The sequence below is a fragment of the Heterobasidion irregulare genome (assembly GCF_000320585.1).
Source record: "Heterobasidion irregulare TC 32-1 unplaced genomic scaffold scaffold_10, whole genome shotgun sequence".
Taxonomy (NCBI): Eukaryota; Fungi; Basidiomycota; class Agaricomycetes; order Russulales; family Bondarzewiaceae; genus Heterobasidion; species Heterobasidion irregulare.
Genome location: NW_009258206.1, coordinates 281,760 through 307,474, shown reverse-complemented (window position 1 = coordinate 307,474; position 25,715 = coordinate 281,760). Strand labels below are relative to the sequence as shown.

Below are 25,715 nucleotides of genomic sequence, written 5' to 3'. Positions count from 1 at the left end.
CTTGCCTGCGCTTGGCGAATCCCTCACTGCTGTTCATGAGCTTTCTGCATCTATCGGGTCTTTCGCGTTCAACGGGTTTCTAAGATCTCTTTCTGCTCCTGGGGATATCTCTGGGTTTTCCTTGCCTCCTGGATACACCTTGCCATTAGCGAATTATTCGTCTTTTGCATCTGCATTCTCCGCTGCAGCAATATCTGCCTTGTCATCGAGCCCCGTATCACCTCTTGTGTGTGATGCATCTCCTGCCTGCGTGTCGTCGATTTCGTCTGTGTACGACTGGTCGTTGGATTTCAATACTCCCGCTGCAAGTCCGTTTAGAGGCAGCGGCCATTTCTTGTGCTTGCCTTCTCCTCAATGGGCTGAGAGTTCTGGTGTCTTGTCTCCTACACCGGCGCCACCCTCGAGTGCCAATTCATCGACTTTCACTTGGTTTTCCGGCGCTACTCTGGTTTCTAAGGACATCACTCTCTCAGAGCCTCACTTGCATCCTGATCTCCAGCCCATATCAATATTGGGCCGCGGAGCCTATGGCACAATCTACCTTGCCACGCACACCGAGTCGGATATGAACTACGCGGTGAAGGTGATATCAAAGTCGAAGTTCGTGGACGACTCAAATGGAGACGCGACGGCGTTCATGTCGGCGATGAAGCAGGTGACAAAAGAGCAAAAGGCGATGCGGATCCTGGACGAGAGTGGACGGAGTGGGTTCCTGCCGCTGTGCGCGAGCTGGCACGATTCCCGGAGTTTTTATCTGGTCACGGTGAGTGCGGGTGGTTGCTGTCTGTTGACCTACTGTCTGATCGTCCGCGCCCGCAGCCGTACTGTTTCAAAGGGGATCTCGAACAGACGATCTTATACTGGGGCCTCGCGAAGATGCCTCGATCTCTAAGTCATTACTACGCGGCCAAACTTGTAAGTCTATCTCCTCTATCTCTTTCCTGTTGCTAACTCCATTCACGTCCTCTTTGTGCAGCTTTCGTCGCTGGAGACACTCCAAAGGCTCGGAATCATTCACCGCGACCTGAAGCCCGCCAACATCCTCCTCGATGCCGAAGGCTGCCCACTTATCGGTGACTTCGGCCTCGCGAAGATATTCGATACCTCTCAACGACAGAATGGGGCGGTGCCGCCCCCAACGACCAGTCTATTCGATTGGAACGATGATGATAAGCCTGCGGAGCATACCAACTCGTGCAGCGGCACGACTGCATACATGTGCCCCGAAGCGCTCAAGCGCGATGTACATTCGTACGACGCTGACCTCTGGTCGTACGGTTGCGTCTTGTACGAAATGCTTACCGGTCGAGTAGGTCGTCTAGGACAATACTGAGATGGAAGCTAATATGGCTTCGCGCGTAGGTCCCTTTTGCCACGGTGAAGGCTACACTGAGTGAAGAGGCGGTATTCTATTCTCGCGATGACGTAGACCCCGTGGCTCAGGACTTCGTCCGTCTGGTGCTCACCAAGGAACGCGGAAAGAGGCCGGGCCTTGCTGCGATGAAGGCGCATGCCTACTTTACATCCATGTGAGCTCATCGTCAGCCTTGCCTTCTTGTTTGAACGACATTCTGAACATAGAATTTCTTGCAAGTGACTGGGAGAAACTCACGCACAATGAGATCAAACCGCCTTGGGTTCCGGCCACCCGGAGCCCTATTCTACGCTCCAGGATGCTTCTCCCTACCGGCCTACCAGTCTCCCGCAGCCAGGACCAGTTTCCTGAATTTACTTTCACATCCTCGGCACTCGCCGTCACCCCTCCCCCTGCTAAGGCTTTGAGATCGCCTACTCTCCTCCGCAGCCTCAACCCTGCTAAACCAGCTGCTCTGCGCAGATTTTTCAGCAGGACGTTCGGGCGAAACGGTGCTATCGGGACGCCCGTTCCAAGAACCTTGTTTGGGACCACTTTGTCGTCCGTTCAAGGAGCGGAGCAAGACGTTCCTACGAAAGCCCCTAAGCCCCCAGTATGCGGTGCGACGTTTGCGTGGTCGAAAGTACCGGCCCTGGCCCATCTCTCTCCGGCCCCAGCCGTCGACATCCGCGTTCATATTGTGGTAGAGAGCACTGCACCAACGAGGAGGGAGAACTATCAGCTATCCAAGCGTACGTCGGCTCATTCGCAGAGTGACTCGCGACTCGAGAAGACGGTATGCAACCGCGAGTGTGACGAGGTGGATGCGATGAAGTTTAAAGAGAAGGTTGGAAGGTTGATGAGGAGGTTACGAAGTAGACAGGGAGCGTAGACAGAAGGTATTCTTTTTCTGAAAGACACGTATAGGCACCTTGCGATACATCCGCAATTACTGTGCAATGGTACATGTTCTGCTAGACCGTCTAGGAAATAGGTGCGATGTTGCGCCAAGCCGTGAGACGCAGTGAGGCGTTCCTGTCTTGCGCGATTGGCGAGACGACCGCACACATCAGCACACATCACTTCCCTCAAGAGTACCTTCAATCGAAGGAACAGCTTCGCTGCAGCAGAGGAAAGTTGAGCTATCAGATGCATGTACGGGAGATTGCTGACAGTTACCAGTGAGTGCATGGGGTAAACAGCACATGCACCTGCGAACATCAAGGGGAATGCTTCGCAAGACAGATCGAAAGCATGATAGGCTGATGGGATAGGTCTGGTGCACTCACGTCTGATTTTGCAGCTTTGTAGCCACGGCTGGTCCTCGTAACTGGAGTGATCCTACCTCTCTAGATGGGGTCATGCAGCGACTTACTCATTCGCCAGACTTGGCGAAGAATCGGGCCAGTTGTCAATCGAACAAGCTTGTCGTGCATACAGAATGTGTATTGCTCAGATGTGGGCCTCGAAGATCTGTCCGCGCAGTAAAACGGAGTTCGGCCTATCTTGCATCGAGCACTCTAGTACTTAACCGAATGAGAGTCGTCCTTTGGCACAAAAGCACAGCTGAGTAATTCAGGTATCTGGTAGGATTTACGCACCGATCTCAGTCTAACATGCGTAATTTCAAGAGCTACTCCTCATTTCTAAAACTCTGCGAGCTCGCAGTACTCGAGAGTCTTCGACTATTCGATTATATCACATATGAATGTAATCACATCGCTAATGGCCGTGTTATCTAGACTTAAGACAAGGGGACTACGTCTCTGACTCACCACGCGTGAGCAGCAGTCAGCTAGCAAAGAGCAGTTTAACGGCTGCATGGGCGAGTGAGTGTAATCGATTCGTTGAAGCCTAGAATAAGGCGATTGGAAAATGGTTGGTGCGGCAGCCAAACACGATGCGATCGTCCTCGAAACGGGGAATTTCTCTGAAGGGTCTTTGATCTAGGCCATATTGACAAGAGGTGTCGACTGGTGTCGACCAAAGCTGCTGATGGTTGAGCGAAGGAGAAATGAGTGCCGCCACCCGGGTGGCTGAACGAGTCCTCAATGGGGCGGCGGCCCTGCCTCACCGCCATGTCAAGTTTTTACCACGGCCGACGACGACTGCGACGCTGTCTTCTCGCCCGTGAATCACGGCATTTTACGCGACACGGCCTGCCTATCACGGTGGGTTGAATTCGGTGGTTCAATCTGGTTATATCAATCAGGGTGAGCAGTACCAAGGCTTGATTTCCATATGTTTCACGCCTACGACAGGCATGAACTCGCTAATTTCTCCCCGAGGTCATGACGAATTCAAAGGCACAAGGTCAATTTTATTTCTACAGAGCGCTCAAACACACCCGCGCTTATTCAAAAGCCTCATGTTACTCCTGATTTGATTTATCAACCCACCACCAACCTGCATGTATTACCCAATGGACTCACCTCCAGCTATGTCCCCTGCGATGGAATCGTGAGTTTGAGGTCGAGATTTTTCGTCGGTTTGCAGGCTCCTGACCACTGCCCATCTGAGCGATTAGCAACCCTCCTAGCTCCTGGTCGAGCATTCTGTTGACAATTACAGGTGCGCATTGCTTGATTGGGCCTTGATCTGTTCATCTCACAATAATCGTCCTACCAGATGTTCGTGCCTTCGATCTCCCCAATATTCCCAAGATCCTCAAGATCGTCAGTTTCAATCGCAGGAGTACAGATGGAAAATTCTATGGCATATTGTCTGTTGATGGAAAACGGGAGAAAACTAAGATCGCTAACTCAGGCAGTACTCCAGTGTGAAATGAATCTTTCTCCTTGTGAGCATCTTTCGTCTCCGTCGCTTTTCCGTTCTTTGTGATACCGGCTTGATTGCGGCAAGGCACATCAATCCTCGGTTATAAGGCTTGACATCTATGCCCGTCGTACAGTGCGTAGGGATAAGCGCATCGGCGGAATCTCTGAATCAATCGCAACTTTGTGTCCATCGATCCTCGACGGCAGGAGCCACAGTTAGTCGATCGTTCGCTGATTCTGACTCTGGTTATATGTACGGACATTCGCTAGGCATAACCAAGACGATCTTAGAGGGAACCTCTGCCCATGTCGGTTTTCGTCTTGCAGTTAAAGTTGACAATCCACCAGAACCAGCCAATCTCCTTAGCAGTGCTAAGGCTGCTTTATCTAACATGAAATCACCCGCAAGCCCTATCGCCTTGGCAATCGGAGCTTCAACATCCGCTCTCGAACCTGTGAAGGACTTTGTCGATAATTGGACGGCCCTCTTAAGCCAAGTCCAAACTTTTTGTGAATTGATGGATGGTATCGCTGAGGTACGTCGTAGCCATGCACATCCGGATGGCGGAATTCTCACATACGTACTTTATCAGGTGCATCCGTACGCAAAAATGGCCTGGAGCGTTATATCTATACCACAGAAGGTTTTTCATCTCGACCTCGACGATGTGTCTCGCGATGCTGACCAAATTTCGTGCTCATGATCACGATGAAGATCTTGAAAACACAGATAGACCGCGATGACAAGATATAAGAACTATTCGCGACCATGAACTCCTTTTACGACATCGTCAGCGACTTACAGAAAGAATCCGAGAAGATCGACTCTCTGCACGACCTGTTGCAACGGATAGCGCGACAGACCACGGAATGCTGTTACTTCATCCATGACTATGCAAAGGCCGAAGATTTCTGTGAGCATTTTCCCGCGTTTGCTATCCTTCTCCTACATAACGCCTTTCTCTATTCAACAGCAAAGCGAATAGGGCATCAATTTTTTTCCTCCACAGATGACAAGATCGAGGCATATTGTACAGTACTTAACAGGCTAAAGGAGGAGTTTCACAGTCGATTGGCCGTTTGGGATCAAGATTGACGCAAGTGAGACCAAAGATCTTGCGATGGAGACTAAAGCGTTGGTGGAGGAGACCAAGCTCGTTGTGACGCACATTTTAGATGATATAGAAGTCATCGGTATGTTGAGGCCCTCGTCAGTCATTTTTGATTGAAGTTGACAGGTCATCAGTCACTGATATTAGCTTGGACGACATCCCGTATGCAAATGACGCAAACTTTGACGAGACAAAGGCGTGCCAATTGGGAACTCGTGTGGAAATTCTGGATGAGATTACGGATTGGATCAATGCAGAGGGCGCCCCCCGGATTCTCTTGCTTTCTGGTGCCGCGGGGACTGGCAAATCGGCTATTGCGCATACGATCGCTCACCGATTCAATACGATGCACCGTCTCGGATCCTCTTTCTTTTTTGTGCGAGGAAGAAAGGATCGTGGTCCCGATAAGCTGTTCCCAACCGTGGCTCGTGACCTGGCCGACCTTGACAAAGGCATACGGCATGCGCTATACGACATTGTTACAGCCAATAAAGTATTGCGAGGCACGTCGAAGATTGCTTAACAGTTCGATAACCTTATTCTCAAATCAGTCGAAAAGCTCACCATTGCTGGACCACTCGTCATAGTCATCGACTCTCTGGATGAATGCGGGGATGCCAAGATCCGTGCAGACCTGCTCCAAGCACTGGCCAACAAAACCAAAGCCCTTCCCACCAATTTCCGCATCCTCCTCACATCCCGCCCCGAGGCAGATGTCAAATCTTTGTTCCAAGCGGATAAACACGTCATTATCAAGAGGATGCAGGAGCTTTCGTCTTCGACCGAGGCTGACGTCAGTTTATACATCCACAATCGTCTGAGCAATCTCGAAGTCTATGGTATTGAGAACAGGTGCAAGGGAGTGCTCGTTGCGAAATGCGAGGGATTATTCCAGTGGGCGTCCGCTGCTTGCGAGTTCATCAAAGGGTGGGGGGCAGGATTGACTCACAAGGAACGATATGAACTCATTGTCCAGGGCAAGACCGATGAATCATGGCCACTAGATCATCTATATCAAACAGTCTTATCATATCTTTTTCCCCCCAAGAACTCTGCCGTCATGGATCGGTTCAGGCTCGTCATGTCGCTGGTACTGACTGCGTTCGAGCCACTCTCTGTCAAGGCATTAAATGAGATACTCTACGCTGCCAAGGATGGAAACCCAGGTTTTGAGGTAAACGTCATCTTGGAATACATGGGTTCTTTACTAAGCGGAGTAACTGGAGACGACGTTGTCTGTCCTCTGCATACTTCATTTCGCGACTTTTTGCTGGCTCCTTCTCACAGCAACGACTTCTACATAGACACCTCAGACACTCACGCAGAGTTCACAGTCGCTTCGTTATCTATCCTCAAGAGGCAGCTGTCATTCAATATATGTCGCCTGGAAAGCTCGTATGTTGCGAACAGAGACATCTATGACCTCGCGGATCGTATCAATAGATACATACCAGCCCACCTGTCGTACTCTTGTCGCTTCTGGGCGGACCACTTGCAAACCACAGCCGCAAACGTAGCCTCTGGTCATAAGGTATTGCAAGACCTGGAAGTCGTGCTCACAGACAAATTTTTGTTCTGGCTTGAGGTGATAAGTTTGCTCGGTGCTTTACCCACAGCCTCGCGCGCAATGTCTTTGCTTATAAGGTGTCCAGTACGTGATTTCTCAGCGTATAAACACCAAGGCAAAGTATGCTTGTACATGAGTAGAGCCTATATACTGGAGGAATGTCCGAACTGATGAGTGGTGCACATGCATTTATGGATGCATTCTAGTTCCCCATGTCGCAGTCTACTCCGCACATCTATCTCTCAGCCCTTCCATTCGCTCCACAAAATTCCACTGCATTCGAAATGTTTGGCAAGAACTTCTCTCAGGTGCTAAGGATCTCGGCCGGGGCCGGCAAGCATTGGCCAATTGTTGAACACATCATGCATGCACGCTCTGTAGTGTTATGCGTAGCATTCTCGCCAGACGGGCTGCGGATCGTGTCAGGCTCGCACGACGGTAAAATCCGGGTATGGAATGCGGCGATGGGTGCTACCGTGGGCGAACCTTTCGAGGGACACACCGGCGGGGTCAATTCTGTCGTTTTCTCACCAGACGGGTTGCGGATTGTGTCAGGCTCAGACGACTCGACCATCCGAGTATGGATTGCGGAAACGGATGCAGCTTTAGGCGATCCTATCGATGGACACACAAGTAAGGTCAATTCTGTCGCATTCTCGCAAGACGGGTTGCAAATCGTGTCATGCTCGAACGACTGCACAGTCCATGTATGGATTGCGGAAACGGGTGATGCTGTGGGCGAACCTCTTGAGGGACACGCCAATTGGGTCCGTTCTGTTGCTTTCTCGCCAGACGGGTCACGGATCATGTCAGGCTCGGACGACTCGACAATCCGGATGTGAGATGCGACAACAGGCGCTGCCATGGGGGATTCTCTCCAGGGACACACAGACTTCGTCAATTCTGTCGCTTTCTCGCCAGACGCGTTGCGGATCGTGTCAGGCTCGTCCGACAAGACGATCCGGGTGTGGGATGTGACCAGTATGATCAGTGACATCGGTGGCTCACAGGTTGTGCTGCGCTCAGACAACAATAGTCATAACGTCCCCACAAGGCTTTTCGGTATGCATTCCAGCGACCTGGGCATTGTCCGAGCATTGACTTGTGACTGACTTGAACATTTCATAGTTCCTCTTCTCATGTCACCTCGTCTGGAACACGCCATGCGCATAGATGTCATCGATAACGCTGCGACACCTCCACGCGACTATCGTCAATCTGAAGATATGAACGATGACGGTTGGATAGTGGGTCCGGCATCAGAATTATTATTCTGGGTGCCACCTGCATACCGTGACAGGCTGTTGCCCGGCGCAAGGCTCAAGATGATCATAGGAAGGAAAGTTGTACAGCTCGATCTCAGTCAATTTATCCATGGCACGTCTTGGCACGAGTGCTATCGTCCCTCGCAGCCGCAGTGATTCGGATGAGTATCTTCTTCTGTGTCTGATATGTATATTGTAGCCGCGAAACACGTACATAGCCTATACCTGCGCCAGATGTTTCTGCGCATATTCATCCGACACGACCATTGGCCTATGTGTAAACACCGGGTGGTCTCGCTCTGCACGACCCTCACGTATGCACTGTAGTACAGAGCGCGTGCGGTTTAAAGAGGGGCACATGCATCGAATATGTGATGTGCGATGTGCACTTACCAGTCCTTCTGCGCGAGCGTCTGTAGGATGGACCTAGCCGGGTGCACATGCGTGCCTTGAGATGAGCGAGTCGCGGCATGTACGCGCTCACGCGAGGAGCTCGGCGCTGGCAGAACCGCGAACGCCAGCGCTCGGCGCACGATGGACGTCGTCAGTTCGTAGAGCAATGATGTGCACGAGCCCTGGCAACATCGCGTCGGCCCTGATCAGTTGTCTGGCGTTGTCCAATTCGCGCTTTTCTCATACGCGACGCAGAGGATAGCGCCGTCGCGCTGTGCGTCGTGCGACATGTGTCGTGGGCGTTGATGGACTTTGCATGAAGCTAGTATGATCTTCGCGCTCGAGCACGCGCGCGCGTGTCCCTTACCTGTATGCGCGTGTGCACCGCCGTACGCGAAGGTAGTCTATCACAAGACTGTGAGGTGAGGACAAGAAGACAGAGATCCCCCGTTTTGACTTATACTGACATGCCGTGCTCTGTTCCTGTCAAGAAACGAACGCATCAGCGTGGTCGGGCCGGCATCCATTCGACAAAGTGCACCTCCGAGCCTCGCACCGCGCCTGAGCCGCATCCCCTTTCATCGACGAACCGCCACCCCGCTGCCTTCCAAACATGTCATAGAGTGCGTGTCTTGACGACGGCCCCCTAGCCCGTCAGCTGCTCTCACTCGATCTGCTCCAGAAACTCACCCCCACTCGCGCGCCCCTTCGTCACGAAGCCCCCGTACCACCACGCGATCAAACCCAGCGGCATTGTGCTCTCCGGGCGCACTGGCCCTGCCCCGGCCCCCGCCCTGACTCCAGGTCCAACGCCCGTATCCATGTCCATCCGTGATGTTGAAAAAGGGAGGGCTGCTTGACACGAAGCCTGAGATTTAGTTCACGAAGAGTCGCGCGACGTGTCGGGGGGTGCGCATGCGGGCGCCGGCGAGCGCGAGCGTGTCTGTCTGTACATAGATCTCGTCGAGGGGTTCAATGGAGAGGCTAAGAATGGCGTTCCTGAGCTCGGGGGTGCCGATGCCCGCGGGTGGAGAGGAGGTGGCGTTGTGGACGGAGGGCAGAGGGCGTGGGTGGAATGTGTGAACGCAGAGGAGGTGGTGGGAGAGGTGAAGGCGCGGCGAAGGCGGAGGATGGCGGAGGGTGTGTTGTTGGAGAGGTAGGTGTGCTGTGAGTGGGCCAGAGACACGCGCCCGCGCGTGTGTGTGTTGGAAAGTGAGCAGTGAGCGCTAGTGAGCAAGCAGCTGGACGCCGCGCCCGGGCCAAATGAAATGTCCAGTCGCGCAGTCCCCTTCCGGGCGTGGCACTACATACTACGCCACTGCGACGCCACCCTCGCCAAATCGCCATCAGAAAAAGAGACAGGTCAGCACCCGATCCACGCCCCTCAAATCGAGTCGAACGGTGAAACGCAGGGAGAGGGGTCCGGGTGAGGGCGACGCACCTGTCCTGAGAACAAAGATGGAGATGTGGTTGACGGAACCCGCGACAGGAAGCTCGAATGTGCGCTGTAGGTGTCGTCGATCCGCTGGAGGAGGATCACATACGTTGCTGCCTTTGGGAGACTAATAGTCACGATGGCCCGTGGGCCGTGCAGCTGCCGCCAACGTTCACCGGTTCACCATCCACATCGCTCCTAGATCATGATGCTTTTGCGTGACACCACCGCCTACCAAGATGGGGTGAATAGACCAGTGTGGGCATGAACCGAGGTATGCTGTCTTGGTCAACACATCCAAGCATGAATTTGCCAATCCTTTGCCTTGGAGGTTGAGACGGATGCAAAAAACAAGGTCAAATTTTTCTCTGTACAGCGCCTAACCTGACGCCCACTTCTGTAATTAGAATGCCTCATGTTGGTTGTGACACTCTTTCTCCGCATTGTGACTATATGAAGATGACCGTTCTCTAACCCACTCACCTGCATGCATATTGCCCTACAGATCTACCTCAAACTATGTCCTCGACGACCGCACCGTGCGTTTCATTCCAGTGTTTCTGATCGCCCTTCAGGCTCCTGATTCTGCGTATCTGAACTATCAGTAACCCTCCTAGATCAAGTTCGAGCTTTCGGTTGACAGTCACAGGTGTGCTTTGCTTGATCGGCGCTTGATCTTGATCTCCTCACGGACACCATCCACTCAGTTTTGCGCGCCTTCGATCTCCCCAAGGGCTCAAACTCTACGAGCAAACACAGCAAATTCTGTTGCGTCGTGACCGTTGATGAGAAACAGAAGAAAACCGAAGTTGTCAAAGGTCTCTCACCGGAGTGGAATGAATCGTTCTCCTTGTGAGTATCTTGCTCTGCTACCTCTTAGGTTCTTTGCTGACGTGGACTTGATATGATCTCGATGCAGCGATGCGCATCCATCTTCCATTCTGAAGCTCGACATATTTGCCTATCACAGAGTGCGCAAGAATCAGCACATCGGCGGCATCTCTGAACCAATTGATAACTTATGTCCATCGATACTCGACGGCGGGAACTGCGGTTAGTCGATCCTTCGTTCATCGTGCGATCATTTTTACCGGCATTCACTAGATGTCACCAAGACGGTTTCGGGGCAAAGAAATGCCCGAGTCGAACTACGTCTTGCGGTCGAAGTTGACCACCTACAAACCGTACCAGCCAATCTCCTGAAAATTACTGAGGCAGCCTTATCCGACATGCATGTGCTCGCAAAACCCGCCGACTTGGCAATTGGAACATCAACATCCGCTTTTGAACCTGTGACGGACTTGGTCGAGATTTGGACGCCCCTCTTGAGCAAAGTCCAAATATTTTGTCAATTGATGGATGGCATCGCTGAAGTACGTCGTTGCCATGTCCATTCAGGTGACGGAAACCTCATACTCTGCCAGGTGCATCCGTACGCAAAAATGGCCTGGAGCGTTATATCTATACCACAGAAGGTTTTTCATCTCGACCTCGATGGCGTGTCTCGCGATGCTGACCAAATTTCGTGCTCATGATCACGATGAAGATCTTGAAAACACAGATAGATCGTGACGACAAGATACATAAGCTATTCGCAACCATGAACTCCTTTTACGACATCGTCAGCGACTTGCAAAAAGAATCCGAGAAGATCGACTCTTTGCACGACCTGTTGCAACGAATAGCACAACAGACTACAGAATGCTGTTACTTCATCCGTGACTATGCAAAGACCAAGGGTTTCGGTATGCCCTGTCCAGTATCATACGGTATTCGTATAATGATTTCCTGTCCTGAGCAGTGAGCAGATTAGGACGGCATCTAGTCTCCGATGCAGACGACAAGATCAATGGATTCTGTGCCGTGTTTGACGATTTCAAAAGTGAATTCTACGGACGAGCAACCGTCAAGACCCAGGTTGTTGTGACGCGTATCCTTAACGAAGTGCAAGGTCTAGGTGTGCAAAATACATCCACCGGCCATATGTCATAAAGCTGACATCTCTCGTCAGCCGCTGATATCAACTTGGACGATATACCGTACGCAAATGACGCCAGTTTCGACGAGACAAAAGCGTGCCAAGTGGGAACTCGCGTGCAAATACTGGACGACATCGCAAAGTGGGTCAACGAGGACGACGCTCCCCGCATTCTCTTCCTCTCTGGTGCCGCGGGGACTGGTAAATCAGCTATTGCGCATACAATCGCTCACCGCTTCAAGAAAATGAACCGGCTAGGATCTTCTTTTTGTTTCGTCCGAGGCCGGACGGACCGCGGCCCAGACAAACTGTTTTCAACCGTGGCTCGTGATCTGGCCGACTTTGACCAGGGCATACGATGCGCCCTACACGAAGTTGTTAAAGACAATAAAGCATTGCGAGTTACGTCGAAGGTTTCCCAGCAGTTCGATAATCTTCTTCTAAAACCGCTCGAGAAACTCACCATTGCTGGTCCCCTCGTCATAGTCATCGATGCTCTGGATGAATGCGGGGATGCCAAGACCCGCAAAGACCTGCTCCGCGACCTGGCCCACAAAACTAAAGCTCTTCCCACCAATTTCCGCATCCTCCTCACATCTCGTCCCGAGGCAGATATTGAAGATGTTTTCCATGCGAGTGATCATGTCCTTGTCAAGAGCATGGAGGACCTTTCGTCCTCGACCGAGGCCGACATCAATTTATACATCAATGCTCATCTGGGCGATCCCGATATCTCTGACATCGACAACGAATGCAAGCGAGTACTTGTTGCGAAATGCGAGGGATTATTCCAGTGGGCGTCCGTTGCATGCGAATTCATCAAGGGTTTAGGAGAGCCAGGATCGACTCATAGGGAACGGTTCGATCTCATCGTCCAAGGCAAGACCGATGAAGCTTGGCCACTAGATTCTTTATATCGAACTGTCTTAGACCATCTTTTCCGAACCGCGAATACTACGGTCATGAATCGGTTCAAGCTCGTCATGTCACTAGTATTGACTGCCTTCGAGCCTCTGTCTGTCCAGTCATTGGAAGAGATCCTCCGGGCCGCCAAGGACGGCATCCCAGGCTTCAAGGACGGCATCCCAGGCTTCAAGGCGAGCATCATCTTAAGATATATGGGCTCTCTGCTAAGTGGAGTGGCTGGGAAGGACGGCGTCCGTCCTCTGCACACTTCATTCCGCGACTTTCTGCTGGATCCTTCTCGCAGCGCCGACTTCTACATAGACACATCGAACACTCACGCAGAATTCACTGTCGCTTCATTGTCCATCATGAAGACGCAGCTGTCATTCAATGTATGCCACCTCAAATCTTCGCATGTGGCGAACAAGGACATCCCTGATCTTGCCGATCGTATTGATCGCTATATACCAGCTCATCTGTCGTACTGTTGTCGCTCCTGGGTAAATCACTTGGACTGCACAGCGGCAAACGTAGCCTCTGAACCTACGATATTGAAAGACGTCGAAGTGGTGCTCACCGACAAGCTCCTGTTCTGGTTGGAGGTGATGAGTTTGCTCCGTGCTATACCTGGGGCCTTGCAAGCAATGTCCTTGCTGACAAAGTGGAGTTTGGTACGTGATTTCTTAGCATGGAAGCACCATGCGAAGTTTGATTATATTCTGTGATTGCCCAGAGCCTATCTCATGGACGACTATCCGAATTAACGAGCGGTGCACGTGCATTTTTGATTGCATTCGGGTCACCCATGTTGCAGTCTACTCCACACGTCTATTTATCTGCCCTACCATTCGCCCCACAAAGTTCCACTGTATTCAAAATGTATGCGAAGGACTTTCCTCAGGTGCTCAGGGTCTCGGCGGGGGCCGACAAGCATTGGTCAATCATCCAAGACATCATACACGCACGCTCTTCAGTTTCATGTATAACATTCTCGCCAGACGGGCTACGAGTCGTGTCAGGCTCGGAAGACTCGACAATCCGGTTGTGGGATGCGGCAACGGGTGCTGCCATGGGCGATCCTCTCGAGGGACACACAGAACGGGTCAAATCTGTCGCATTCTCACCAGACGGGTTGCGGATCGTGTCAGGCTCGGACGACTCGACAATCCGGTTGTGGGATGTGGTAACGGGTGCTGCCATGGGTGATCCTCTCAAGGGACACACCGAAACGGTCAATTCTGTCGCATTCTCACCAGACGGGTTGCGGATCGCGTCAGGCTCGGAAGACTCGACAATCCGGTTGTGGGATGTGGTAACGGGTGCTGCCATGGGCGATCCTCTCGAGGGACACACAGGCTGGGTCAATTCTGTCGCATTCTCACCAGACGGGTTGCGGATCGTGTCAGGCTCGTCCGACAGGACAATCCGGTTGTGGGATGCGGCAACGGGTGCTGCCATGGGCGATCCTCTCGAGGGACACACAGACCGGGTCAAATCTGTCGCATTCTCACCAGACGGGTTGCGGATCGCGTCAGGCTCGGACGACTGGACAATCCGGTTGTGGGATGCGGCAACGGGTGCTGCCATGGGCGATCCTCTCGAGGGACACACAGACTGGGTCAATTCCGTCGCATTCTCACCAGACGGGTTGCGGATCGTGTCAGGCTCGTCCGACTCGACAATCCGGTTGTGGGATGCGGCAACGGGTGCTGCCATGGGCGATCCTCTCGAGGGACACATAGGCTGGGTCAATTCCGTCGCATTCTCACCAGACGGGTTGCGGATCGTGTCAGGCTCGGACGACTCGACAATCCGGTTGTGGGATGTGGTAACGGGTGCTGCCATGGGCGATCCTCTCGAGGGACACACAGACCGGGTCAATTCTGTCGCATTCTCACCAGACGGGTTGCGGATCGTGTCAGGCTCGTCCGACTTGACAATCCGGTTGTGGGATGCGGCAACGGGTGCTGCCATGGGCGATCCTCTCGAGGGACACACAGGCTGGGTCAATTCCGTCGCATTCTCACCAGACGGGTTGCGGATCGTGTCAGGCTCGGACGACTCGACAATCCGGTTGTGGGATGCGGCAACGGGTGCTGCCATGGGCGATCCTCTCAAGGGACACACAAGCTTGGTCACATCTGTCGCATTCTCACCAGACGGGTTGCGGATCGTGTCAGGCTCGTCCGACTTGACAATCCGGTTGTGGGATGCGGCAACGGGTGCTGCCATGGGCGATCCTCTCGAGGGACACACAGACCGGGTCAATTCTGTCGCATTCTCACCAGACGGGTTGCGGATCGTGTCAGGCTCGGACGACTTGACAATCCGGTTGTGGGATGTGGTAACGGGTGCTGCCATGGGCGATCCTCTCGAGGGACACACAAGCTGGGTCACATCTGTCGCATTCTCACCAGACGGGTTGCGGATTGCGTCAGGCTCGCTCGACAGGACAATCTGGTTGTGGGATGTGGTAACGGGTGCTGCCATGGGCGATCCTCTCGAGGGACACACAAGCTGGATCACATCTGTCGCATTCTCACCAGACGGGTTGCGGATCGCGTCAGGCTCGTTCGACAAGACAATCCGGTTGTGGGATGTGGCAACGGGTACTGCCATGGACGATCCTCTCGATGGACACACAGGCTGGGTCGATTCCATCGCTTTCTCGCCAGATGGGTTGCGGATCGTGTCAGGCTCGTTCGACAAGATAATTCGAGTGTGGGATGTGACTAGTATGATCGGTGAGATCGGCGGCTCACAGGTTACGCTGCGCTCAGACACCAATAGTCATAATACCCCCACAAGGCTTTTCGGTATGGACCCAGTAGACTTGGCATTGTCTGAGCATTGAACTATGTCTGACTGGAACATTTCACAGTTTCTCTTCTCATGTCACCTTGTTTGGAACATGCAATGCGTGTAGATGGTCTCGCTAGGTCTGCGACACCGGCTCCACGCGACTATCGTCAATCTGAAGATATGAACGATGACGGTTGGATAGTGGGTCCGGCATCAGAATTATTATTCTGGGTGCCACCTGCATACCGTGACAGGCTGTGGACCGGCGCAAGGCTCAAGATGGTCATAGGAAGGAAAGTTGTACAGCTCGATCTCAGTCAATTTGTCCATGGCACGTCTTGGCACGAGTGCTATCGCCCCTCGCAGCCGCAGTGATTCGGACCAGTACTTTCTTCTATGTTTGATATGTACTTTGTAGTCACGAGGCAGCCGTACATAGCGTATACCTCCACTAGATATTCCTGCGCATATTCATCCGACACGAACGATGGCCCATTTGCGAACACCGGGGTGCACTCGTTCTGTACGACCCTCACGTGTGCGCCATAGTACAGAGCGCGTGCGGTTGAAAGAGAGGGATATGCATCGAATGTGTGGTATGCTCACGCACCTGCCGGTTCTGTTGGGCGAGCGTCTGCAGGATGGACATGGCCGGGTGCACATACGTGCCTTGGGATGAGCGAGTCGCGGCATGTACGCGCTCACGTGAGGAGCTCGACGCTGTCGGAACCGCGAGCGACAACGCTCGGCGCAGGATGAGCGTCGTCGGATCGCCGAGCAATGCTGCACGCGCCCTGGCAATATCGCGTTAGCCCGGATGGGTTGTCTGGTCCCATCCACTCCGCGCTGTTCGCATACACGACGCAGAAGACAGTGTCGTCGTGCTGCGCGTCGTTCGACATGCGTCGTGGGCGTTGATGAGGTTTGCATGAAACCTGCATAGTAATCTCGCTCAAGCGCGCGCGTGCTGTGTCCCATACCTGTATACGCGTGTGCATCGTCATGCGCGTAGGCGGTCTATTACAAGACTTTTGAGAATAAGGACAAAAAAGACAGAGATCCACCACAGTCCCGGTTTGTACATTTGTGACTTATAGATCCGACACGTCGTACTCTGTTCCCGTCCACAAGCAAAAGCATCAGACCAGCCGGATCGTCATTTCGCACAGACGAGAAAGCGCACCTCATCGTGCCGCGGCACTGCAAGCCCGAGAAAACCAACCGAGTTCTCCTCCAATCCTATCATAAGCGCATCAGCATGTCCCTCTCTCTTACAACAGTCATCTCATGTCATATATGCGCATCTCGACACCACCAGAGTCCCCTCCCCTCGCGCCGTCCGCGCTCACTCGACCCGCTCCAGAAACCCGACCCCGCCCGCGCGCACCTTCACCACGAAGCCCTCGTACCAGCGCGCGATCAAGCCCAGCGGCACCGCGCTCTCGGGGCGCACCGGACCCCCCGCGCCCCCCGCCCCACCTCTAGTTCCGGCTCCGGCACCAGCGCTCGTGTCCATGTCCATCCCCGAGGCGGGGGACCCCGAGCTAGACACGAAGCCCGAGACGTAGTTCACGAGGTGCCGCGCGACGCGCTCCGCGAGGAGCGACGCGTCGGGGGGCACCGCTGCGCCTGCGGGCACTAGCGTCGAGGTCGTCGACGACGACGGGGCCGCGCCCGTTTTGGCGAGCGCGCCGGTTCGCGCGTAGATCTGGTCAAGGGGCTCGATGGAGAGGCCGAGGATGGCGGTCACGTCGTCGGACGCGCCGGCGGGCGGGGTGGAGGAGAGGAAGGCGTGTGGGTGGGCGGGCTGGGTGGACGAGGTGGGGGAGGTGAAGGTGCCACGGAGGCGGAAGATGGCGGAGGGCTTGTCGTTGGAGAGCCTGTGGGAGATGAAACGTGTAAGCGAACGCGAGGCGGGTGGGGGTGGGTGGGTGTATGTTGGAGAGAGCACGTACATTCCGAGCAGCTGGAAGCCGCGCCCGGGCCAGAAGAAATGCACGGTCGCACCGTAGCCTTCTGGGAACGGCACTGCGATGCCATCGTTGTCAACGATGAAAAGAAAAAGAAGCGGGTCAGCATCCGGTCCACGGCCCTGGATTCGTCAAGAGGAGAGAAGAAAAGAGGGCGAAGAAAGTAGAACGGGCGCGGAGAGAGAGTGGTATGGACGAGGGCGACGCACCTGTCCCGAGGAGAAAAACGCAGATGTGGTTGATGGAGCCCGCGGCGGGGAGCTCGAACGCAGCGTTGGTGTCGTCGATCTGCTGGAGGTTGGTCTGAAGGAGGCGGCCGGCGACGCAGCAGCCGAACATCGTGCTAGGGGCCTCGACGGCTACTTAGTATGTATGTACTTGGTTTGGATGTGGTTGGCGACGGCGTCGCAAGTGATTAAGTTCGGGTAAAGTCGCGATAGAGTAGTAGGTTGTGGATGGGTGAGGAGCTGTGAGGAGGTGAGTGGAAGGAGTGGAGGACGGAGGACATGACGGGCGGAGGCAATTTTGCTGGCGCGCACGTTCTCGGCTGGCGCTGAACTCGCTAGAACATTCCTCACCCACGCTCCGAGTGAAATCCTGTATGCTACCGCATTTGCATTCACGACTACGTTGCCGTGTAGTACATATGTGCAGCCCTCCAAATATACAGGATACTGCGGAACAAGACGTTGTTACCCGTCCGGGCGCACAGGCTGCTTTCCTCGCCTTTGGCGCGTCACCTGCCAACAAGCGTCGGAAAAATACAAGATATCTACCTGAGTCTCCTATTCCCTGGCGAGCGTGTCCAAGATTCTGCAGTCCGGCGTGCTCTCAAGGCTTTCCATCACGCATGTAGGGGAAGCAGGCCAACGAGCACCTGTGCACCAGGTCGAGCCCGCGGACGCGGCCCAGCTGCAGGATCTCGCCCTCGCCGTGCATCAGAATCAATGTCCTTGCGTACATATGGCCAGACGCGCTGATCTTTTCTCCGAGCCCAGGCCAGCAGAGCTCCCTGCCCGCAAAAGACGATGCGTGCACTCACGACGCGGCGCAGAGGACCTGCTCGCCCCGCTCACCAGCCTGTATGCTCGCTCTTGACCAGGGGACGACGTGCTCTGATCCAGGGATGGCGCTTACCGCCAGGACCGCGATCGCCGAGGTCCCCTGTGCTCGTGCTCCAAACTGGTCGAATGCAGCTACTTACTCGCGAGAAGGAGGAGGCCGGTCACGAAGCTGCGCCAGCCATCTCGCACCCCCATCGACATTGTAAGACCAAAACCAACCGAAAGACTTCGAAAACGGCCACAGCACGTCCGACGATGTCTCTGCGCAATATTTTATCGCGCGCGCGTACGCCGTCGTCGGCAGGCAGACAAACAGACAGGCATAATCAAGGTGCACGAGCGACGCACCCAGTCAGACGCAGACAGTGCGGGTCCCACCAGCGACGCAAAAACTCGCAGCAGCCGGAAGACTCACGCAAAGGAGCGGCCCATCAGTCGTTCGTCTTTGCAGACTGCTGCTGGGAGGGCTCGTGGATTGCGGACGTGCGGCGGGCGGTCGACGCGCGAGGCGGGTATATCGGCGGCGCGCACGAGTCGGGGGCGCTTGTTCCTAGGGGGCACTTTGGACTTTGGCTCGTTGCGTATTTTGAGGACGAATGAGGGGCTGGGAGCCCTGCGGGAGGACACAGAGCCCGTGGTGGGCTCGGGCATGTAGTCAAAACGCGGGTGACGGCGGCTGCGTGAGCGTTCGTCGCAAATCTACAAGGCTTCGATTGGGACGAGACCGGATTCGATGGCTGAAGTTGAGGAACGGGAAGCACGAGCGAGGACGCTACATAGCGATCTCGTCTTGGGGATTGGGAGTCAGTGATGTGTCGGACTAGTGTTGGACTGCTCTGCTTGGAACGTGGTCGGTGGCTGAATCGGACGCACTCGCGTTGCTCTCTTTCTTCTCAACGCCATGGCCCGCCGTCGTCGCCGTCGTCGTCGCTCAGGATGCTTTGCGAAGCAGGGTCAGGCGACGCGTCTGTAGGTCGGGGACGAGCTCGGCCGCTCCGAGGCCATCGTGATTCGACGCTGCTAGCGCGATATGGGCATGTGATAAGTCCGACGTCGTTCCCTCCTCTTCCGGTCTCTCAGCCTCTCCCCACACATCTCCCCACACATCTCCCCACACTTGCCCGTCCGTCCGTCCCTCCACCGCACACATCCCTGGCGATGACCACCCTGTGCTCCGAATCGTACGTGTTCGACGGGCGCCCCGCCTACCCGCTGCTGGTGCCCGCGAAGCGATACTGGCACCCGTCGCTGTCGCAGGAGGACGGGCTGACGCTGATCCTCGCGCACGGGACGGGCTTCCACAAGGAGCACTGGGAGCCCTTCCTCGACGACCTCTTCGGGCTGCTCGGCACCGCCGCGAGCATCGGCGGCCCGCGGCTGCGCGTGCGCGAGGCGTGGGCGATCGACGCGCCGAACCACGGCGCGGGCGCGCTGCTCAACGAGGCGGTGCTGCGCTTCGGCTACGAGCCCGTCTGTGAGTCCCGCCCCCCGCCGTCTCTCCGTCCCTCACGCGCGGTCCGCGGACCAATGATGTGCGGCGGTGGGCTGACAGCCCGCGTCCGCTTCACAGTCGCGTGGGACGAGTACGCGCTCGCGATCCACCGCTTCCTCGCCGGCCACGGCTCCGGCATCCCCGTCGACTTTGCGCGCCGCCGCCTCGTCGCCGTCGGTCACTCCTTCGGCGCCATCGCCCTGTCTGTCCCTCTCCCGCTGCCCCGGCTGACCCCGGCTGACCTCGCCCAGCGTCCTCACCCGCACGTACACCCCCGCCCCGCGTTTTGAGGCCGCCGTCCTCGTCGAGCCCATGCTCATCACGGAGGCCACCGCCGCCGACGCCACCTTTGCGGGCAACTTCCTCGAGCAGAACGCAGCCAAGCGGAGGGACGTCTGGCCCAGCCGCGAGGCCGCGCGCGAGCTCTTCGCCGCGCGCTCGTTCAAGGACTGGGATCCGCGCGTGCTGGATCTGCACGTGGTGAGTTCCCCCGTTCGTGCGAGAACGTGAATGCGCGCGCGAGAGTGCTCATGGATATGCGTGGCGGGTGTAGAAACACGGCCTGCGCGACCTCCCAACGCTGACCTACCCAGACAAGCAGGGTGTCACCCTCACGTGCACAAAAATACAGGAAGCTGTGCGTGCCCCCCGCCCCTCTGAACACCCTCACGCTGACCTTCCGCCCCCGACGTGCTGACATCCTGCGCGCCGTCCGCACCGCAGGCTACCTACCGCGACAGCCACGGGCGCTTCGCCGCCCTGCGCTACCTCGCCACATTCTGCGCTGACGTGCCCACGCACGCCGTCTTTGGCGCCATCGCAGACTACGTGTGCGTCTCACCTTCATCTCCTCTTTTCTCTCGCGCGCGCGCCATCCGCGCCGTGTAGCGTCGACGCAGACTCACTCCATGATCGTTTCCTCGACAGGCCCATGTCGAACCGCACGGCGCTCATCGCCGACGCCGCGCAGGGCCGCTTCAAGTCCGTCACCGCCATCGAGGGCGGCGGCCACCTCGTGAGTGTCCTCCCCCTCCCCTCACTCCTTTTTGTCCTTGCTCTCCCCCCTTCCGTGCTCTCGCGTGTCGCGCCTGTCGTGCGGCACCGCGCCGGGTTCGGTTCGGGCCCGTGGGGGCAGGGCGAGCGCCCTCGGCCGTCGATCTTCGTGCCTCGCTCTTCTGTTGCTGATCCGCGCCTTCCGCCACGCCCCCGTTCTCCGTTCCCTCGCCCCATCCTCCGCTGTGCGCCGTCCGCAGGTGCCGCAGGTGAACCCCGCAGGCGTCGCGGAGCACGTATGGGCCGCGCTCGTCCACCCCGCGTCGCAACCGCCCGGGGACGCCGGCGAGGGCGCGAAGAGCAAGCTGTAGGTTGCGCGCGCGGGCGCGACTGCGGGTCCGGGTGCGAGAAGCGAGGAGCGAGCTTGGATCGACCTGTTTGTTTTCAGAGTGTGTATGTGTATATATGTGTAATGTATGTATGTACGTTGAAGGCACTGCGCGCGATGCGAGGCATGCGCATTAGAGTCATTGCGACAGAGCGAGAGCAGCATCGTATCCTACATGTGTTGTGTATATATATATATATCGATCGTACACCACGCACCGTCCTCCCCGCTCACAACCTCGCCTCGCCCCCCGCCCTCCCGCCCTCCTTCTCCTTCTCCTCCTCGCGCCGCTTCCGCGCGGTCAGCGCTCGCCCGACGAGGCTCGCGTTCTCCCGCCCGAGCACCTCCGAGATCCAGCACCCGGTCTCGACGAGCCGCGCGAGGTCGCCCGCGGCGGTGTACCGCGAGCCGCGCAGCGCATAGAGCACGTCCTCGGTCGCGACGTTGCCCGTCGCGCCAGGGGAGTACGGGCACCCGCCGAGCCCGCCGACGGAGGCGTCGAGCGTGCGCAGGCCGAGGGAGAGCGCCGCGAGCGCGTTGGCGACGCCCATGCCGAAGGTGTCGTGGAACTAGGGCGCCGGTGGCGGCGAGGTGAGAGGACGACACGCAGGAGGGAGACAGACTCACGTGGCCCTGCGGAAGAACGCGCGAGTCGGTCGCGTCAACGGTCAACGCGGGAAGAGCGAGGAAACGGCGCGCGCGCTCACGGCAAGCTTGGACACCGGACACCGGGCGAGGACCGTCTCGAGCATGTGCGAGACGGTCGCGGGCGTGCCCTCCCCCGTCGTGTCCCCGAGACTGACCTCGTAGCACCCCATCTCAAGCAGCTCCCGCGCAACATCGCGCACCCGCTCCGCGTCGACCGCACCGCTGTACGGGCACGCGACCGCGACGCTCACATACCCGCGCACACGCGCGCCCGCATCGAGCGCGGCGCGCGCGACGGGCGCGAGGCGTGCGAGGGACGCGGCGACGGTCGCGTTTGTGTTCGCGAGCGAGAAGGCGTCCGTCGCGGCGGTGAAGATGGAGACCTCGGTCAGGCGCGCGGGGGTGCTGGATCCGGAGCTGGAGGGGAGGAAGGGGAGGGCGGCGGCGAGCCCGTGGGCGTTGGGTACGAGGGCTTGGTAGGTGACGCCCGGGTGGAGGTCCATCTGGCGCACGACGTCCGCCGTGCCTGCCATCTGCCGCGCGGAGGGGACGCGGGCGCGAGCGTCAGCGGCGATCTGGTGCAGCACGAGCAGAGTGGTGCACGGTTGAGTGGGGGTGGTGTGCCGTACATTCACGCACCTGCGGGACCCACTTGGGGCTGACGAAGCTGCCGACCTCGATGGTGCGCATGCCGGCGCGCGCGAGCCTGTTGATCAGCTCGACCTTTGTCGCGGGCGGGATGACCGCCTTTTCGTTCTGCAGCCCATCGCGCGGGCCGACCTCTACGATCTTGACGAAGTCGCTGCTTCTGGGGTTGGCGGGGGTGTTGTCCGCTGCGTACGAGGCGAGGCGAGATCCGTGCCGGCGCAGTGGGCCGCGGTGGTGCGCGACGAGTTGGATGGGGCGTGCGGTGCTAGGCCGGAGTGGTATCATCGTGAATGCGGTTGCGATGATGCGACGCTTGAGGGATGTTTGGATGGGTCGTTGGAGGTGCTGGACGAGCTGCCAAGGTCGGCGCGGTGCCCACAGCGCGTCACGGTCATGTGCTGACGGGCCTCGGCTTTCGTCGGCCGCGCGTGACTTTTCTCCCTCTCGGCGCTCAGCCTCGCAAGTCAGACTACTCGTACTGTATGTACCAAGTCTGCATACGCCCAAAACAGAACTTGCGCAGCGATACCGCTCATAGAGCGCGACAGATTTTGTGATTAATCATTAGAGATCCAAGTGAGAAGACATTTTCTGCTGCAGACCGCTGCAACCTCTCTTCCACTGCGCAGGGGCATGCTGACTTGGTCAATCTGAAGGTCGGCTGCGTCGCTTTCGGTCAACCCTTGCAACATCCTTGACAAACTCTTCTCGACATTTCTGCCATATATTGAAGAGTAAAATTGAAACGCTTTTCAATATGTTTGCCAACAGTGTCCGCAAAGCCAATCATGGAGTGGTTTGAAAGCCGGGCGTCAGTGCCATCCACCAAGTAGTGACAGGAAGTCTGCACGTTCGAAGCCGAGAGTACTAGGAAGGAATAGAGTATAGTACATACAGCGAGCCTCGAGTCCATTCCTCATTTTGAAGCCGACCATTGAAAAAGCTGTGCACTCTCTTGTATCGCTGTGTGAGACATACTGCAGACAGCACACGGTAAGTCTAGAGGTGCTCACCAGTAGATCCAGAGCCGGCTTGCAATCTTGCAAGGTTGTACGCTGAACTTGGATGACCTGCAAGTAGCTACGTCAGACATTCACCGTTTCGGTGTACACATCCGGAAACATCTCGTCGTGGCATAATCAACAGGCATCTTATATTGTATTGTCTGTCCAAAATATATCCTGCGCCGCCACCGCCCGCTGCAGCCCTTGCAAAGTACTGTCAGCAGCTTCAAACGGAGCGCGTCATTGTATGTTGTAGGACGAACGACCGAAGAAACAGATCAACGCACCTGGTTTAACCACTTGATCCATCTGACAATGTGAACGAACCCGTTCCACTTGAGGAGTGAGGTGGTGGATGACAATAAGTTTAGGTGAACGTCAATCATGAACACTTGAGTTTTATGGCCAGCCACAACAACAGGCTGAGAGTGACGCATGTATAGGGAGAGCTGCTTGATTAGCACATACTAATAATCGAGCGCGTGCAGTGTCCTGGGCAATCTATAAGCACACCAGGTTTCACCAATCCACGGCAGCTTGCGCAATAAGATTCGCCATCACCATTTTTTGAAAGAGGATCGCCGTACGATTTCGAAGGAAACCCTAGCCCTATCAGGGCTGCCCGCCGCAAGCACGGAGCTATGGATCTTGAAAGCTCCGTGTGTCGTCGTGATAACACATGATTCCATCTTAGGGCAAAGCAGATGTAAGATGCCGTATCCCCAGTGGCAGTCGCAAATCTAGGAAAATGAACGCTTGATCGCCACCGGATATCAGAATGAGGCAGAGGAGCGATCGGTGTACCGGAAACAGTAGAGATTAGGTCGGTGAAGCATTTATGTTCGAACAGTCGCGTCTGGTCCAAGCTACAGGATAATGAGCAGACAGAGGCTCAGGCCTACGACACCAAAGGACATTGAGTTTACTTGTCCAATCGCACCGCCGTGGATTGCATGACTTAGTAACACAAGAAAAAGAAATGATTCTCTCTGTCATGGCTGGAGGTTTGAAGGGTTTCATGAGCTCGGCAGGAGGAGGCGGCGAATTCACAAATCCACTGCCTTCCCAATTCCTGTCGACTCTTTGAACAACCTCCAAACACCATCATTCTAAGAAAATCACTGCCTTACATCTACGAAGGATATTGTCATGCACAATGTGCATGACCCAGGTCCGGCTCTACTCAACGGAGCGCACACAACTGACGAGGGCGCAGCCATAAACCCAGACAACCTCACGACAGGAGCTGCCGACTACGAGGAAACATTCCGCGTTGCCGGCCTGCCTGTCGATGTACGGCTGGTGGGTCAAGAGCTGTTTCCGCCGCAGTCCTCGTACGTTCTGCCGCCGATCCTGTGCCACGACCAGACACCGTATGTCACCACCAAGTGGAATCGTCAAGCAAGCTGTTTGAGACGAGGATACTTGGCATGAATCGCCGTGCTGACCAGGCATTGCCCACGTCGAGGAGATAAAAAGGCGAACCGTGCGGGACAGAGTTCAGCGTTAAGTTCACATAAGATCAGCTTGTGAAGATGGGCATCGAGAGGGGAGGGCGAGATCGAGGCGACACAGAATTGACGGACAAGGTAGGTGAGCTGATTCCTTCATTCAATCCCTGTTCCCGTGCAATCCTCTCATCGTATTGCACGCATTAGTTATCGATCACAGATGCACCTGCTTGGAGCAAATCGTCGTACACGTTTCAACCTTCCAGCTCATCCGTATGCTTGAACCACAGACGCTACGTGCCGCTTTGTCTTTCTTTTGCGAGGGCATAAACGGCTTGAGGAGCAGAAATGGAATGAACATTAGTAGGATGTGGATTCTTACTCTTGAGCATCCTGTGTAGGATTCCGAGCATGAGGTGTCTTGATCTGCTGCGACAGATTGGAGGACGTATAGGTTCGAGGGATTCG

At 55.8% G+C, this 25,715-nt stretch overlaps 13 protein-coding genes across 13 annotated transcripts; 7 read left to right on the top strand and 6 right to left on the bottom strand.

Moving 5' to 3' along the window:
* Positions 1-646: 646 nt before the first annotated feature.
* On the top strand, positions 647-2,246 carry HETIRDRAFT_327803 (uncharacterized protein; the record flags this gene model as incomplete). Its single annotated transcript, XM_009552343.1, has 5 exons — positions 647-763; positions 820-915; positions 977-1,309; positions 1,363-1,529; positions 1,595-2,246. The coding sequence occupies 5 exons, from the start codon at positions 647-649 to the stop codon at positions 2,244-2,246; spliced, it is 1,365 nt and encodes a 454-aa protein (XP_009550638.1).
* A 1,808-nt stretch (positions 2,247-4,054) lies between these two features.
* Positions 4,055-4,835, top strand: HETIRDRAFT_421274 (uncharacterized protein; the record flags this gene model as incomplete). Its single annotated transcript, XM_009552342.1, has 4 exons — positions 4,055-4,154; positions 4,266-4,346; positions 4,402-4,667; positions 4,725-4,835. 4 exons carry the CDS (start codon positions 4,055-4,057, stop codon positions 4,833-4,835), a joined length of 558 nt encoding a protein of 185 aa, XP_009550637.1.
* Positions 4,836-4,900: 65 nt separating this feature from the next.
* Positions 4,901-8,231, top strand: HETIRDRAFT_105708 (uncharacterized protein; the record flags this gene model as incomplete). Its single annotated transcript, XM_009552341.1, has 7 exons — positions 4,901-5,045; positions 5,200-5,325; positions 5,378-5,736; positions 5,770-6,828; positions 7,017-7,577; positions 7,692-7,872; positions 7,939-8,231. 7 exons carry the CDS (start codon positions 4,901-4,903, stop codon positions 8,229-8,231), a joined length of 2,724 nt encoding a protein of 907 aa, XP_009550636.1.
* Positions 8,232-8,233: 2 nt separating this feature from the next.
* Positions 8,234-9,673, bottom strand: HETIRDRAFT_411477 (uncharacterized protein). Its single transcript, XM_009552340.1, has 4 exons — positions 9,010-9,673; positions 8,936-8,951; positions 8,469-8,872; positions 8,234-8,396 (listed from the first exon to the last, which is right to left on the bottom strand). Exon 1 carries the CDS (start codon positions 9,289-9,291, stop codon positions 9,133-9,135), a length of 159 nt encoding a protein of 52 aa, XP_009550635.1. The 5' UTR covers positions 9,292-9,673; the 3' UTR covers positions 8,234-8,396; positions 8,469-8,872; positions 8,936-8,951; positions 9,010-9,132.
* On the bottom strand, positions 8,234-9,815 carry HETIRDRAFT_388630 (uncharacterized protein; the record flags this gene model as incomplete). Its single annotated transcript, XM_009552339.1, has 4 exons — positions 8,234-8,396; positions 8,469-8,872; positions 8,936-8,951; positions 9,010-9,815. The coding sequence occupies one exon, from the start codon at positions 9,813-9,815 to the stop codon at positions 9,453-9,455; it is 363 nt and encodes a 120-aa protein (XP_009550634.1). The 3' UTR covers positions 8,234-8,396; positions 8,469-8,872; positions 8,936-8,951; positions 9,010-9,452.
* Positions 9,816-10,390: 575 nt separating this feature from the next.
* Positions 10,391-15,641, top strand: HETIRDRAFT_174269 (uncharacterized protein; the record flags this gene model as incomplete). Its single annotated transcript, XM_009552338.1, has 8 exons — positions 10,391-10,442; positions 10,611-10,755; positions 10,823-10,956; positions 11,008-11,276; positions 11,450-11,648; positions 11,729-11,860; positions 11,915-13,458; positions 13,521-15,641. The coding sequence occupies 8 exons, from the start codon at positions 10,391-10,393 to the stop codon at positions 15,639-15,641; spliced, it is 4,596 nt and encodes a 1,531-aa protein (XP_009550633.1).
* HETIRDRAFT_446226 (uncharacterized protein) lies at positions 15,552-16,056 on the top strand. The gene is made up of 2 exons (XM_009552337.1): positions 15,552-15,603; positions 15,669-16,056. The coding sequence occupies exon 2, from the start codon at positions 15,680-15,682 to the stop codon at positions 15,962-15,964; it is 285 nt and encodes a 94-aa protein (XP_009550632.1). The 5' UTR covers positions 15,552-15,603; positions 15,669-15,679; the 3' UTR covers positions 15,965-16,056.
* Positions 16,057-16,060: 4 nt separating this feature from the next.
* On the bottom strand, positions 16,061-16,519 carry HETIRDRAFT_327212 (uncharacterized protein; the record flags this gene model as incomplete). The annotated part of the gene is made up of 2 exons (XM_009552336.1): positions 16,061-16,333; positions 16,448-16,519. The coding sequence occupies 2 exons, from the start codon at positions 16,517-16,519 to the stop codon at positions 16,061-16,063; spliced, it is 345 nt and encodes a 114-aa protein (XP_009550631.1).
* A 415-nt stretch (positions 16,520-16,934) lies between these two features.
* Positions 16,935-17,898, bottom strand: HETIRDRAFT_421266 (uncharacterized protein; the record flags this gene model as incomplete). The annotated part of the gene is made up of 3 exons (XM_009552335.1): positions 16,935-17,469; positions 17,545-17,617; positions 17,769-17,898. 3 exons carry the CDS (start codon positions 17,896-17,898, stop codon positions 16,935-16,937), a joined length of 738 nt encoding a protein of 245 aa, XP_009550630.1.
* Positions 17,899-18,390: 492 nt separating this feature from the next.
* On the bottom strand, positions 18,391-19,274 carry HETIRDRAFT_105713 (uncharacterized protein; the record flags this gene model as incomplete). Its single annotated transcript, XM_009552334.1, has 2 exons — positions 18,391-18,571; positions 19,039-19,274. 2 exons carry the CDS (start codon positions 19,272-19,274, stop codon positions 18,391-18,393), a joined length of 417 nt encoding a protein of 138 aa, XP_009550629.1.
* A 507-nt stretch (positions 19,275-19,781) lies between these two features.
* Positions 19,782-21,003, top strand: HETIRDRAFT_327342 (uncharacterized protein; the record flags this gene model as incomplete). Its single annotated transcript, XM_009552333.1, has 5 exons — positions 19,782-20,097; positions 20,194-20,317; positions 20,367-20,595; positions 20,669-20,752; positions 20,839-21,003. The coding sequence occupies 5 exons, from the start codon at positions 19,782-19,784 to the stop codon at positions 21,001-21,003; spliced, it is 918 nt and encodes a 305-aa protein (XP_009550628.1).
* Positions 21,004-21,726: 723 nt separating this feature from the next.
* On the bottom strand, positions 21,727-23,077 carry HETIRDRAFT_327415 (uncharacterized protein; the record flags this gene model as incomplete). Its single annotated transcript, XM_009552332.1, has 3 exons — positions 21,727-22,065; positions 22,204-22,719; positions 22,784-23,077. The coding sequence occupies 3 exons, from the start codon at positions 23,075-23,077 to the stop codon at positions 21,727-21,729; spliced, it is 1,149 nt and encodes a 382-aa protein (XP_009550627.1).
* Positions 23,078-24,945: 1,868 nt separating this feature from the next.
* Positions 24,946-25,306, top strand: HETIRDRAFT_454476 (uncharacterized protein; the record flags this gene model as incomplete). Its single annotated transcript, XM_009552331.1, has 2 exons — positions 24,946-25,192; positions 25,248-25,306. 2 exons carry the CDS (start codon positions 24,946-24,948, stop codon positions 25,304-25,306), a joined length of 306 nt encoding a protein of 101 aa, XP_009550626.1.
* Between the last annotated feature and the right edge of the window lie 409 nt (positions 25,307-25,715).

Coding starts and splice junctions, on each gene's coding strand:
- HETIRDRAFT_411477 (XM_009552340.1), bottom strand. CDS start 9,291: ATGGATACGGGCGTTGGACCTGGAGTCAGGGCGGGGGCCGGGGCAGGG.
- HETIRDRAFT_446226 (XM_009552337.1), top strand. CDS start 15,680: ATGTCACCTTGTTTGGAACATGCAATGCGTGTAGATGGTCTCGCTAGG.